At 44.9% G+C, this 14,637-nt stretch overlaps 3 protein-coding genes across 5 annotated transcripts in view; 1 reads left to right on the forward strand and 2 right to left on the reverse strand.

Moving 5' to 3' along the window:
* AdamTS-A (ADAM metallopeptidase with thrombospondin type 1 motif A) overlaps window positions 1-5,557 on the forward strand; it is a 35,987-nt gene extending 30,430 nt beyond the window's left edge. For all 3 annotated transcript variants that reach the window (XM_017176196.3, XM_017176198.3, XM_070287286.1), the window contains exons 7-16: window positions 77-247; window positions 419-541; window positions 1,751-1,974; window positions 2,038-2,318; window positions 2,400-2,601; window positions 2,668-2,829; window positions 2,894-3,067; window positions 3,128-3,505; window positions 3,563-4,243; window positions 4,314-5,557. In XM_017176196.3, coding sequence (XP_017031685.1) covers window positions 77-247; window positions 419-541; window positions 1,751-1,974; window positions 2,038-2,318; window positions 2,400-2,601; window positions 2,668-2,829; window positions 2,894-3,067; window positions 3,128-3,505; window positions 3,563-4,243; window positions 4,314-4,412 — 2,495 coding nt within the window. In that variant the 3' untranslated portion in view covers window positions 4,413-5,557. The remainder of the gene's footprint in view (window positions 1-76; window positions 248-418; window positions 542-1,750; window positions 1,975-2,037; window positions 2,319-2,399; window positions 2,602-2,667; window positions 2,830-2,893; window positions 3,068-3,127; window positions 3,506-3,562; window positions 4,244-4,313) is intronic.
* Window positions 5,543-8,026, reverse strand: Act88F (Actin 88F). The gene is made up of 3 exons (XM_017176055.2): window positions 7,901-8,026; window positions 6,184-7,124; window positions 5,543-6,117 (listed from the first exon to the last, which is right to left on the reverse strand). The coding sequence occupies exons 2-3, from the start codon at window positions 7,106-7,108 to the stop codon at window positions 5,912-5,914; spliced, it is 1,131 nt and encodes a 376-aa protein (XP_017031544.1). The 5' UTR covers window positions 7,109-7,124; window positions 7,901-8,026; the 3' UTR covers window positions 5,543-5,911.
* A 2,115-nt stretch (window positions 8,027-10,141) lies between these two features.
* Window positions 10,142-11,496, reverse strand: nxf4 (nuclear export factor 4). Its single transcript, XM_017175871.3, has one exon. It carries the CDS (start codon window positions 11,252-11,254, stop codon window positions 10,229-10,231), a length of 1,026 nt encoding a protein of 341 aa, XP_017031360.1. The 5' UTR covers window positions 11,255-11,496; the 3' UTR covers window positions 10,142-10,228.
* Window positions 11,497-14,637: the final 3,141 nt, after the last annotated feature.

Genomic DNA, 14,637 nt, shown 5'->3' on the forward strand with positions numbered 1-14,637 from the left:
TGCCCGATTCCAGACGAAGCCGCTGGGCTAACTCCCAATTTCTTTCTCGTTGTCCTGTTATGTCCCGTCCCCAAAGGAGAACCGTGCAAGCTGTTCTGCCGCATGGAAAACAGCATCACCTACTTTATGCTCAAGAACAAGGTCACCGACGGCACCTCCTGCACGGTGGACAGTTTCGACAAGTGCGTCAACGGCATCTGCCGGCCGGCGGGATGCGACAACGAGCTCAACTCCATTGCCAAGCTGGGTAAAGAAACCATTCAAACCGCTTGACTTCCACACAATTAGTGCTTCTTACTGTGCCCTAACCCGTAACCCAAGAACCAGCATGCAATCCCTCTACTCCTATTCCCAAGCGAAACCATTTTAAGATGACGCATCCCACTAACAAGAACCTAACAATTTCCGCTTTTTACAGACAGGTGCGGCGTGTGCGAGGGACGAAATGACACATGCCACGAGGTTACCGGGAACTTTCTGGTCTCCGATCTCCTGAGGAGCGGCGAGAAGTCCAACTTCTATGTGACGACAATACCAAAAGGTGTGTACAGTCATAAGTACATTTCAATAATTCATTTTTTGGCTAATACTTTACTCAATGAATGCTAATGATTCCCGTTTTTGTCTTGGCGAATTAATTGCTAATTTTAATGTTCACACATGTACTTACGTGTGTTCCGTGTGCGCGGGCCTTGGGCGTGACTTGTCGCGGTCCACAAATAGCTGCCGGATGGGGTGATAGCCGGTCGAAAGATCCGCTGACGGGCCGTCGCCGGAACGGAGTGGCGCAGGTAGGGGCCAGGTGAATGCACCCCGCCAGCGCACGTACGCCCCGATTGGGCTGCGCCACTTCAGAGATTCCGGTGCAATCATCCGACGGGCAACAGGTTACCCATTAATTATATGCTATTACCTCGGAATCGAACCGGCTTATCAGCAGCTGGCGCCACTTGTAATCTTGTAAATTCCGGAGACTTGTATATGCACTCGCGATTCACAGAATTCCATTGCGAAAATTTCATTTAGTCGCGGCTAATCTGCAATAAAGATTTTCACTGATTTTAAATGGGTTTACTGGTGGGTTGGTTAGACTTGCAATTGCATTTTCGGCTTACTCAGCTAAAGATGGAAGACCAACGATAGTTTCCATTATCGATAGAAACTTTTATCCAGGCTATCGATTCTAAGGCACTTATCGTGGCTATCTAGAACCCAAAAGTAACTTGAGGCACTTATTAAATTATCCACAATTCCAGAAATACTAAATGCTGTATCTATGTACGTTTAAATATTTTTTAACAGTTAAGAATAGATATTTAATTATGCATAGAAGCGTTGAAAGCTCTTAGAAGCTTTCAAAGGGACCTTTTAATTATACTTGCACAGAAAATGTGTATTTCCGACGCGTTTGAAATTTTAACTGCAGCAAAGAGGAATTTCTTTTGATTATAAAATTTAAAATATAAAAATAAACCAAACCATAATTTTTTTTATGAATGAGTTAATTAAATATTTAAATAAAATTACATATATGTAAATATTTAATAGGCATGCCTTGTAGCAGTGAAATAGTGATAAGCCCCTATTTAATTTTTTTCCCACCTTACAGGTAAACGAAAGGTTTTACGTTCTTTTGAATAGCATATTTAAGTTTAGAAGGCACAAATCACTCTAGAAAAAATTATTTCATTTAATTTCTTATTGTGAAAAGTGGTACTAGAGAGTTAAAATACGCATTTATATATTTTAGGTGCCTCCAACATCGTCATCACCCAGCCAGGCTATCCCGAGCACCACTACATAGCGCTGAGCGATGACAAGGGCAACGGTCTTCTCAATCAGGATGTCCTGAAGACATTCTTCTACAAGTTTGTCTACGCTGGGGTTACGGTGGAGTATAGCGGTCCCAAGAGTCCGGTGGAGCGCGTTAACACGACCTACTCATGGAAGTTGTCCCGTGATCTGATAGTTAAGGTGAGTGACTGCATACCTAAGATTTTCCAGCAGATCGTAATCAATATCTCTCATCTCTCGCAGATCATTTCGCTTAACCTGAGTGTGGCAAAGAACAAGGACACCGTAATGCTTTCGTACTCCTACACCGTTGACAGACCCACGCTGCCCGAAGCGGAGGTTGAGATCTACCGCTGGGAAATGTCCACGTGGAGCACCTGTGACTCACTCTGCGAGGGCAGAAGCTACCGGAACCCGGCCTGCGTCAGCACCACCCAGGGTCTGAAGGTAGCCCCGCAGTTTTGCGACACATCCGCCATGCCCAAAGTGGAAGACCGTGGCTGCAACACGGATTGCCGCCTCAAGTAAGGAAATTAATTTATTTTGTTGCATACTTTTAGATATTATTTCGAAGGAACAATAATAATGTGTTATATTAATTACAGTCTCACTGTCACGAGCATTTCGGAGTGCTCCGCCTCTTGTGGAGAGCGAGGTACCCGCGAGAAGACCTTCAACTGCATTCAGACATTCCCGAGTATTCAGCGTTCCAATATTGTGGACATGTCCTATTGCAAGCTGAAGTTCGATGTCGTCCACCACGAGGAGTGTCGCGAGGGCTGCTGGAACTTCTCGGAGTGGTCATCGGTGAGTAAATCCTCGCCTCTTAAAAACCCTCTTGGTACGATCTAAGCCACTTTGTCCACCTAACAGTGCTCCAAGTCCTGTGGCACTGGTACACAGCAACGTGACGCCCACTGCTATCTGCACAACACGCGGGTCAGCGATGATCTTTGCAATCCCCGGACAAGGCCCCTGACGGACCTACTGACCTTCTGCAACACCGAACCCTGTCCCACGTACACCGAATCTCCGGTAAGGGTTGCTCTTAGATTCACATATGTAGAACGTGAATGTAATCTCCACGATTAACCCGCAGAACGCCATTGCCATCAACAACTGGGTGGTCGGAGACTGGGGCGAGTGCAATGAGTGGTGCGAGAAGAGTCGCTCCGTGAGCTGCTCCCATCCTTATGGCATCGGTTGCCAGAGCAAGAAGCCCAAGGAGGTGCGCAAGTGCTGCCACATTAAGTACACGAGCGATTGGACCCAGGTAAGATGCCGTAATAGCTTTCCTAGGGATACATCTAAAGTTAAATCACCCTCCCAACAGTGTTCCGTGCAATGTGGCGAAGGCAAGAAGTGGAAGAAGCAGACCTGCAGCAGGGTCTACAAGCCGGAAGTACCCGGGGCACCCAAACGTCGGGAGCCAATTAGCGAGACCTACTGCATCAGCCGCAAGGTGCGGCGACCAACGCTGCGCACCACCACCAAGACGTGCCGTATCAATTGCAAGTGGAACGTCTCGGACTGGACGCGGTGTCCCGCTGACTGCTCTGAAGAGTACCAGACCCGCTACGTCCGCTGCGAGGCCTGGCAGGACAAGAGAAGCAAGGAGGTGGCCGAGGACCAGTGCGATGCCAAGAAGCGTCCGACCAAACGCCGAATTTGCAACAACTGTGTGCGGCGGCAGTCGAAGGTCATCATGAAGGTGAGTTGATCCGTTTTTAAGTATCTCTCCACATGTAACTCTTCCCCTTTCTTTCAGTGCAACTGCGATGGCATAGAGAGGAGACGCGACACGTGCTTTGACTCCCACAAGCGACGCGTCAGCTGTCCCAGCCGCTCCAAGGTGGAGAGGCGATGCACACCGCCGCCCTACTGCCGGAGGAGGATCGCCGCCAGCAGCATGAGCAGCCTAAGCAGCCGGAGTAGCGGCATCAGCATCAGAACGCACCATCGGAGGCCGAGGAGCTGCAGGGAGCTAAGAGAGATGCATGGCATCGACAAGGACGGCGAGTACCAACTGGAGGTGCGGTCACGATTGGTGCGCATCTACTGCCATGAGATGCGCAGCCATAATCCGCGCGAGTACGTGAACGTGGATCCGCAGGAGAACTACTCCATCTACTACGAGTACAGGACAAAGCTGACCAACAGCTGTCCGCCGGAGTCGCGGTCGCACGAGTACTTAAACGACCAGAACTCCGGTCGCACGCACTTCAGCAAGCTGCGGTTGAACATCACCGATCTACGGGTCCTGGACAACGACTTTGAGTTCGCTCAGTCGCGTGGCCAGCCCCAGAAGCTGGGATCCGCCGGTGACTGCTACAATCGCAACCGGCAGTGTCCGCAGGGCGACTTTGCCATCAACCTTGAGAAGACGGACTTCACCATGCGCCCGGGCACAGTGTGGAGTACGCATGGTCAGTCTGCGGTCATGAAGCAGGTGGGTTTACTTAGTCTTTAGCTTTTTAAACGACTGGCTAATAAAGTGGATATCTTACTATTCTTTTCAGTTTGACAACACTGCTGTGATGCGAAGAGCCTTTTGCGGAGGCTACTGCGGAGGCTGCTTTATAGCGTTAAACTCTGGTCTTTACCTGGATGTGTTCTGACCTTCCCAATGGTAATCGGGTCTACGTCCCGGGAAGGACCAAGGGTTAAGCTAGCCCTCATGCATCCTCATGTTTGAGGGTTACCCCAGCCAAGCATTACCACACAGAGTCGAGGTCCCGAGGCTCCTGCCTGACGACGGTCAAAAGTATTCTCGAATATTAGATAGTCTAGATAGATACCATTAGGAATTGTGTCGAAGAAACCCGAACAAAAAAGCAAGCAAAATGCAAGATATTTACGGTCGTAAGGATCGTAAGTTAACGCGTGTACATATAGGTTTATTTCACCCGAAATTAGCAACTAGATATTATATTGCCATGTAATGTATTAAGCATTGTAAATACCAGAGAGGACGTCAGCCGTTAACGTAGCGAATAAGATCGATTGACCAAAATACAATCCATAGATCGGGCAGTAGCCCTTAGATAATTAGGGCCACTCAGTTGAACCGCTTACTATATATGCAGTGATGGGAAATGTCAAGGTCCTTGCTAAGTCTGCCTCCCCTTTCCACAATGCTGAAACCCCTTTTACCTAGTTTACCAAGTAATGCATTTTTAACATTAATTGACTAACGAATTTTCTTGGCTTAACCAATATGTTTACCCGTGCTACTCTGGGTACTGGCCATATCTAGCTCGGCACCTTTTCCATCACTGATGATTTCCACAATAAAGAGCTCGATAAAACTAGTGCAATGCCGGTCTGTACAATATTTGTATTAGCTAAGCTTCGCAATAAATTAGTTAAGGAAGAGAGATACGGAGATATGTCTGTGTATGTGCTTACGTATGGTAACTAAATCGAATACTCATATTATATAGAACACACCCACAAGCCAAAACCAAACCATTCACCTGATTAACCCTGCTGAAGGAACATTTTCAACATATAACAGGTACTGCCAGACTTTCAGTGTTCAATCCATCAAATCCCTAACCGCATAATCGCATAATCGCCTAAGTCCCGGTACCAAGTATCCTCGATGTATTTTCATTTTATTTAACTACTTAGCTAGGCTAATGCAAACCAATGTTAACAATTAATCTAATGTCGATTAAAGGAATTTAAAAGCTGTTTACCAACCAACTTTGTTCGCACCTTCAGTGGTTCTAGTACACGAAGTGGGTAATAGAAAAATGTATTTATTTAAAGTATTTCATATTTTTAATGGAAGATATATTTCGCTTTCAATTCACTGGCTATGGCTATGCTATGGCTAGGGTCAAAAGCTCCTCATATACACTTTAATGTTATCCGACATGGAGCACAGCTACGAGATGGTCACAGTAGCAGGCCCACATGATGTTGCCATGAAGGATGAGCTCCGGTTCTGGTGAATCTGAGTTGGATGATAATTGTGCGATGGGATCGCCGTTGTTTTCGTCTATCACTGTGCGTGTGCGAGTCCAGGATGTGGGGAGACTTCGCTGCTTTTGGTTGTTGGTCGCTGCTGGTTGCGGTTGCCTTTGAAGGACTTTCGCATCGGGCGAAAGACTTAAAAGCACTTGCGGTGGACAATGCCGGGGCCGGACTCGTCGTACTCCTGCTTCGAGATCCACATCTGCTGGAAGGTGGACAACGAGGCCAGGATAGAGCCACCGATCCAGACGGAGTACTTCCTCTCAGGTGGAGCAATGATCTTGATCTTGATGGTCGATGGGGCCAGAGCGGTGATCTCCTTCTGCATGCGATCAGCGATACCTGGGAAACAACAAGAAAAAAATTGGTTTAAGAAGCTCTCTAGGCAAAGGTAGTTCTGTGACTCACCTGGGTACATGGTGGTACCACCGGACAGCACAGAGTTGGCGTACAGGTCCTTGCGGATGTCCACGTCGCACTTCATGATCGAGTTGTAGACGGTCTCGTGGATGCCGCACGACTCCATGCCCAGGAACGAGGGCTGGAACAGGGCCTCGGGGCAGCGGAAGCGCTCGTTGCCAATGGTGATGACCTGGCCGTCGGGCAGCTCATAGGACTTCTCCAGGGAGGTGGAAGCGGCGGCGGTGGCCATCTCCTGCTCGAAGTCCAGGGCGACGTAGCACAGCTTTTCCTTGATGTCGCGCACGATCTCACGCTCGGCAGTGGTGGTGAAGGAGTAGCCGCGCTCGGTCAGGATCTTCATCAGGTAGTCGGTCAGATCGCGACCGGCCAGATCCAGACGCAGGATGGCGTGGGGCAGGGCGAAGCCCTCATAGATGGGCACGGTGTGGGAGACGCCATCGCCGGAGTCCAGGACAATACCGGTGGTACGGCCGGAAGCGTACAGGGAGAGCACGGCCTGGATGGCGACGTACATGGCCGGCGAGTTGAAGGTCTCGAACATGATCTGGGTCATCTTCTCGCGATTGGCCTTTGGGTTCAATGGGGCCTCGGTCAATAATACTGGATGCTCCTCGGGGGCCACGCGCAGCTCGTTGTAGAAGGTGTGATGCCAGATCTTCTCCATGTCATCCCAGTTGGTGATGATGCCGTGCTCGATGGGGTACTTCAGCGTGAGGATACCGCGCTTGCTCTGCGCCTCATCACCCACGTAGGAGTCCTTCTGACCCATGCCCACCATCACGCCCTGGTGGCGTGGGCGGCCCACAATCGAGGGGAAGACAGCACGGGGGGCGTCATCACCGGCAAAGCCGGCTTTGCACATGCCCGATCCGTTGTCGATAACTAATGCGCCCGCATCATCGTCACACATCTTGGCAGTTGATTATCTGAGGGTTAAATGGGAAGGCGCTTCGGTTAGTAATTTCTTTTCAAAGTTTTAAGTCTTTCTAGCGGGTCTAAATGTAAATTTAATTTAAAACCTTTTGATTAAAAGCTCTTGATTTTTAAACATACATATATCTTTTTGTATATTTTAGAGAAACTGTAAAACGAAAAAAATGTCTATAATATTATTACTAATGTCTTGCTAGTTTTCTGGCTATAAAGTTAGTGCTCCATGCAGTTAAGATGCCGTTAAATTCTTTGAACAAATGAAATTTTTTATCAGTAAAATAAATACTATTTTTGTTTAATTATTTAGTTAAAAGAAAATTTGATTGCAAAGTTATTTGTTTTATGTTTAGCATTTTACAAATATTTTTATTTGAATATTAATGAAAAAATCATTGTATTCAAAATTGTCTTATAATTTCATTGTAAAAACTCTTTGTATAGAAAAAGGAAACTCCAATCTTTTTACTACTAGAATTAAAAGAAAAACGTTGCTCTAAGTACGTGCAGTTCAAAGAACCCAAACCAATCTATTTAGATTAAATGGAAATTCCTTAAATTGTTAATCCGATTTAGTTTTTGCATCATTAGCCACCGTTCGATCCGATTACTATTCACTTTAAAAATAGAAACTGCCCTTTGAGAAGGGGAGCTTGTTCTTAAAAAACATTCATTGGCACTAGTATCTTCCACAAAAATATTTTAAATTGTTTTCGATATCCTTAGAGATGTTCTGTGATAATCCTTTGGTCCTTTCAGCACACACACACACCTTACTGGTCAACGAAGGGATGTAATTTGAATAAACTCGCACGTTCGATTCTTGTTGACGCTAGAGACTCAACAACAAATGGCACGCCGTGCGGTCTGTCCTGCCTTTATATCGACCCCCTCGTCCGAGTCGAATGAGCGAAAGTAGTGCGAGACAATAGACTCGGATCGATCCATATAAGCAGTTTTCTCAGTTCTGATCTCAGCAGAACAGAAGTTGGCGCTAATGAGGCATATGCGGCATATCAATGAGCTATACAATGATCCAATTATAGGGACTACATTAGGGGCTAGAAACATGTAATACCCAGTCTGAGTTCGCTAATAAATATTGCCTACTTTACAGAACCAGTGTAACTTAGAGAATAAGGATTTAGTTATTGACTTGAGGTCATAGCCGGCTTCGATTTTATAATAATCAAAGGCTCGACTTTTTGAATAAAAAGAAGTTAAAATGGATTCTCAAAAAAAATTAATTAGAATTGATTAATAAACAAGAAAGAAAGCTAACTTTGGCCAGCCAAAGTTTGTATACTCTTGCAGGTAACAATTAAAATATATCATAACTAAGCCAAAAATGCATTAATTTCGATTCGGAAAGCAGTTTTGTGTTAGTTTTTATTAATTTAAAAAAACTGCATACCAAATTTAAAATTTTAAGAAATCAAAATTTTTGGCCATTTTTGCTAATTTTAATGATGTAACCCCTTATCAAATTTCGCAAAAATGGCCAAAAAATCGATTTCTTCCGGACATGTCTAGAAAGATTCCCCTGTTGATGCTGATCAAGAATATATATGGTTTATGGGGTCGAAAATGATTCCTTGACTTAGAAAAAAATTATTTTGTATTATAAAATCGGATTTTTTATATTAAAAACCCCTTCTTGATTTTTTTAAATTAAAAATATCATAACTCGGCCAGAAGAGCATTAATTTTCAATCGGAAAACTGTTCTGTGCAAGATTTTCTACAGTTAATAAATTTGCATACTTCATTTAAAAATTTTGAAAATTCAATTTTTTATCAAAATCAAAAATTTTAATGATGTAACCCCTTATAAAATTTTGCAAAAATGGCCAAAAAATCGATTTCTTCCTGACATATCTAGAAAGATTCCCCTGTTGCTGTTCAAGAATATATATACTTTATAGTGTCGGAAACGTCTCCTTCACTGCGTTGCAAACTTCTGACTGAAATCATAATACCCTGCAAGGGTATAAAAATGAAAGCTTCTGGTAAAATAATTAATTAAATTTCCAAAATCTTCATTTAATATCCCACAAATTAATTTATTACCATATAAAAAACCAGTAAAGTTTATAAACCAATCGTAAAATGGTAGGGAGTATCTTTTGAGAGAAAGCTAGAGAAAGATAAGAGCAGAATGCAACCGAGTGATAAACTCATGTGCGTGACATCTCGAGCATCGGCCACTGCACATCGTTAATCGATTCTCTCTAGTTGGCAATTAGTGGCTGCTCCCGTGCCCCTTCCCGCTCCGCCTCCCTGCCTCCTTGGCGGCAGCCGACGACTCGGAGAGTTCAGAAAATAGAAACGGACCTTAGAAGGACCGACGCAAGACAATTGGCATGCCACCACCGAAAACTGGGGACTGGGTGTTGCTGCGGTTCGAGGATTTGGGGGGAGGACCTGGGAACTGAGCGGGCCAAATGAGAGGAGCAGGGACAGGGACAGGGCAGCAGGCACGCAGTGAGACGACACCAAAATAGACGCGCCAAGCAGAGCGGCACCTATAAATCAACATCAAGGTTGATCGAGATCTCCGCGCGCGGTGTCCGAGGAAGCGGCATCCACGGCGTCGCCGATGCAATCCCGAAGTTTCGAAATCACCATGCCGACCATTTATCAGGGCAATTAACCATACCCAGCCAGACCGGCGAAAAGTGCATCTATCTCCTCCTCTCGCTGGCTAGCTGGCTCGCTCGCCGCTGTGTATTTTTATTTTCTCAATTGAATTGTATTTATCCTTTTAAGTAGATTTGATTCTTTTTTAGTTGTTCCCCATTTACATTTTTATTGCCGACCATTGGCCAAACGTATGTAGAATCGCATATGTAGTTGAGCTAAAAATAGGCTCTGATAGTTCGGAAGTGAATAATTGGCATTCCCAAAGTGATTTCTTCATCAATTGCTGTGTGTATTGGTCCTATTGTGTCGTGGTAAAGGTTAGTGTATGCACATACAGAAGAATTCAAGTGATTTGATTTATCACAATTGGATTTTTGGGATAGAAATAATTCTCAGCATAGTTGAGATTATATTACTTTTACAAATATTTTATAAATACCTTTTACAATTAGTATAAATTAATAACAATTTTTAAAAAAACCCTTGTGGGAAATGTATCCAAGGTTAAGCATTCTGTGGAAACTGCTAATGGTCTGGGCGTAGTTACAATTATTCAACTCTAGGAATTTTGAACTCCACTCCCAATTCATTCCAGTCTCTTGGGAGACCTTTTGTATTAAAACGGGAGCACAATGACACCGCAAATGTATCCCGATCCCGGCTGGCAAAATGACTTCGTTGAGCTTCTGCAGCCTCGGCCACATATACAGGACGTCGATTTCGTAGCCAGGCGGCAGAAGATTGCGCCTCAAATTCAACTCGACAAGCGGAAGGAACTGCAGAACCCGCAACAAAGCCACGCTATTCAGATCGTTGTTCTCAAGAGAGATCGACTGCAGTCGTGGCAACCGGCGCTCCACATGCCAGAACGGTTGAAGGTGGCTCAGATGATTCCGGTCTAGCCAAAGGTGCTCTAACTCTGGCATCTCGCGCGCCAAGATCCCCAGCACCGAACTCATGCAGTGGGGATTGGCCAGGGCGAAGAACATTCCCTGCAAGATTCCGTCGTAGTGAAACAGAGTTAGGTCTAAGCTCCGCTTTCTGGGATCATATCTGGCCATAATAGCCTGCTTCAGGGCCCTTTTGTGAGCAGCATCGTACTGAATAACGGGCATCCGGTGGTTGACCCTCAGCCACAGGCGACTATTCAGTCTGTCGAGTCGGAACAGGGCACTAGCCACGGCATACCCATTGACGTAGAAGGTGAAGAGAGCGCCAGCGTCTTCCGCCGCATCAAACTCCCCGCCAGAGTGCAGATAATGGGGCTTCAGCATCAGTGGTGTTATCTTCCTCCGAATGCTTCGCAGGACGCGGTTAACACCCAAATGATCCTTGCTGAATACCAACACACGATACCATCCATGTGTACTGACGGGCAGGCTGGTAACTTGCCCCACACGTTCGGATTCCTCCACCTCCTCAGACTTCGGTGTGGAGTGACATAGAGGACCTTCACTGCCGCTATGCCGCGGTGTACTAGCCATAGTCACTAATAGAAAATCCTAGAAAATTTGAGTATAAATGGGTTAGAAAAGCGCTCTTTGAAAGCAAGACTGATTGAAAAGTAAATAAATTTTTTAAATATAAACGGCACTGAACGGCAACTTGAAAATTTGAGTATAACTTGGTTAGAAAAACACACTTCCTACTATAGAAATACTGATTGAAAAGTAATTTGTTATAACAGTACAAAAACTGAAGGGCAGCTTGACTGAAATTGCTATGATGTTTGTGGACAAATACAAATAGACATTACATTATTATCCAAATATTAAGGCCGTCAACCCAAACAGCTGACCCAGCCGTAAAGCCAGGGTGAAATGCCGACAAACTTCTGGGGCGACACTCGTGCTCGTGCGACCATTGACTGTGACTTCCAGAAGATGGCCGTCAAGGTGAGGGAGACCAGCGAGGAGGAAATAGTCGAGACATCAACCCTCACAAATTCCGCGTAAAAATCGAAGCATACTTTTCGGCTGTTTTTGACACGTAGAAATTTAAATGTATTCCGAAAATTTTATAATTCCGAAAAGAAAGTAAACAAAAAAATGTTCAATTTCGTTGTAAATATTTTCCAATTTTTTTTTTTTTAATATGGAAGGTTGTAATGGATTTTTAAATAACAATTTTTTTGGGAAAATGGAAGCTTAAAAAAACATTAATTTCAACTCTGAAAGCTTTTCTATGCTAGGTTTCTATTAAGAATTCAGCATTTTAAATTTAAAATTTAAAATAAAATTTGAGTATGGTTAGTTATAAAGATTTAACTCCTTAAAAAAATTAAACAAAACAATTTATATATTTTTTTTAGAAAATAGCTATTAATGCTAATCATATACTTTATAGGGAAAACTAAAAGATTACGCAGTACTTAAATAGTCCAATTAAAGGATGCATTTATATTTTAAGGAATTGTTTGCTAAATATGACAATCAAAAATATAATAAATACATAATCATTTAAAATAATAATTAATAAGAAAAAAGGGCATCGACAGGACAATGTCTTGTGGTATGTCAGAGTGAAAGGAAGCTCCGGGATCCCTTGGCTGCTAAACCCAAGGATCGATACTCTAGAGCAGGCCCCCTTAATGCTCCACAGAACACACATTTCCGCTGGCACCAAAGCGAAAGCCAAGAGAAAGAAAGAAACGTGCTCCCCGAGCAAACGAAAGACTCAAGACCCGAACGTGAACCGCGGCAGAAGAAGTAGAAGCAGAATGGTAAAAGCAAAGCGCAAAAAGCAAAAGGCAGCAGCAGCAAGCAAAGCCGACCGAGAGCTGGAAAAAGAAAGTGCAAGTGGACGCGGATGCTTAAGTATTCCGTCAGCGATGTCTGCGTGCGGGTTTCTGTTGTTATTTAGCTTGCTTTGTTTTTGTATTATTTTTGGTTCTTCTCGCCTGTGTTGGTTTCACGAGCGCCACTGGAGACCAAGACCAAGACCAAGACCGAGACCCACAGCCACTGCCAGTGCCACTACCACTATTACCACCAACACCACTGCCAAAACCAGTCGAAACCAAAGGCAAAGTCACAGTCAAGAGCTCGCTGGCTGCGACGGCGACTGAGCTGAGACTGCGCTGCGACGGCGCCGCTTGACCCACTTCGGGGCCCATACAATCAGAATGTTTCATGTTTCGATTTTATTATTTTATTTTCTGTTTCTCTTTTTTCGTGTATCTTTTCGATTTACTCGGCTATGGTCAGCGCCAGCCATAGCTCAGCTCCGCTTGCCTCGCCTGGTCGTTGTGTGAAGTTACTTTTTCTTTTCCAGCTCGGCTCGACTGCTCTCATTGTTCGTCCGTAGTCGTAGGCCTATGAGAGATACGTGTGTAGATACGAGAACCATTTTTATTTCGGGGCATGACTTTCGAAAAATTGTTTTATATTTTTTTCACTTGGGGAAAAATCGACTCTCCGTAACTGGTTGCTTTCGGAATGCCCACAAGATGCGGCCAGGTCTCTAGATGGACAATTAAAGGAACGCAGCATCTGTCGGATTTTGGTCTTATCCGAGGCCTGGAACTGATGTTGCTGCTTGCTGTTGCTGCGTGGCTGCTGCTGCTGCTGCGTTGCTGCCGGCAGCATGACATAAACTTTCGATTGTCTGCCCGTCACATAACTGTTACTCGTCTTCTGGCCACATTTCCATCTCCACTTCCCTCTCTCCCCATCCGCCGCCGCTTCTCGTTCTCTTGGTAGTTTCTTCCGCCGCCACATCAATTTGGTGTTTGGGCCTAAATGGGTAACTGGGTCAGGCCCCGCTTTCGGGAAAAGCTTCTCAAACTCATTTCACTTGAGATTCTCAGATTCTCGGGCTTAGTCGCTGCCTGATGTTAGTCATGCGACTTCGTTCTTTACGAGACTTTATGAAATCAGAGACCTGATTATAAAACTTTCTTGGCTTATTCTTTTCGTTTTTTCGGCTGTGGCTGTGGCTGGGTGCTGCGTTAATGCGTTTGGCATCATTTTCGTGGTTCTGCCTCGCCCTCTGCGCAGCTTCTTCGTCTTGTTAATAATTTTATGTTAATTATTAAAAAGTGAAAATACGGCTTTGGCTTTTGGGGTCTCGGCTTTTGGCTGCATTAATCATTTGGCCGATATACATCCAGTTTTCGTTTCTTTTTCTCTCCCTGCGAACGGTTCTGCTGAGATTTATATAACGAACCGGCGGACCAATTAAATCTATTAGCTCTTCTATTGACGAAGATCATCGTTTGGCAATAAAATGCGTTTTCGTTTTCAGGTGAAACAAAATATTCCGTTTCTCATTAGCATGTAAATACAAATTCGGGCCCATTAGATGATGGTCGAAAGTCGTAGGCCTTAGGCCCGGGACGCATGATTAAGCATAACTGCATGACTAAACTGATCTTCGACGGGCCAGCGATGGGTTCTGCGGAATACTCGGCAGTGCAGGAAATATGTAACAGTCGCAACGGGCAGCGCAACTTTCACCTGGGTAAAAGAATCGATCAATCGGCGGCGGTGTGAACTGCATAGAATTTTCGGCCTTTACAACATTCATTTCTGTGGGCCCTGAGAAAATCCCCAAAAGAAAGAAAAAGCTGACAATCGGAGAATAAATAGAGGCCTACTGCGCGGCAATTCAATCTTAAGTACCCGGGGAGCGGGGAAATCTTCTACATTAGAAAGTTTCCTACAACTACAACTACACAGCTGCCGAGATGACGACGAGAGTAAGACAAAGAAACCGCTGTGCGAGTGCAGAGAGCCCCCTAAAAGCACCCAAAACCCCCTAGCAAGATTCCTAAAACGGAGCCTGCTGAAGGCAGAGCTTGCAACGCTCACTGCGCATGGCTAGACCAGCGGCAACATCATCAGCAACTCCAACTCCATCTGCAACA

Source organism: Drosophila kikkawai, chromosome 3R (assembly GCF_030179895.1).
Source record: "Drosophila kikkawai strain 14028-0561.14 chromosome 3R, DkikHiC1v2, whole genome shotgun sequence".
NCBI lineage: Eukaryota > Metazoa > Arthropoda > Insecta > Diptera > Drosophilidae > Drosophila > Drosophila kikkawai.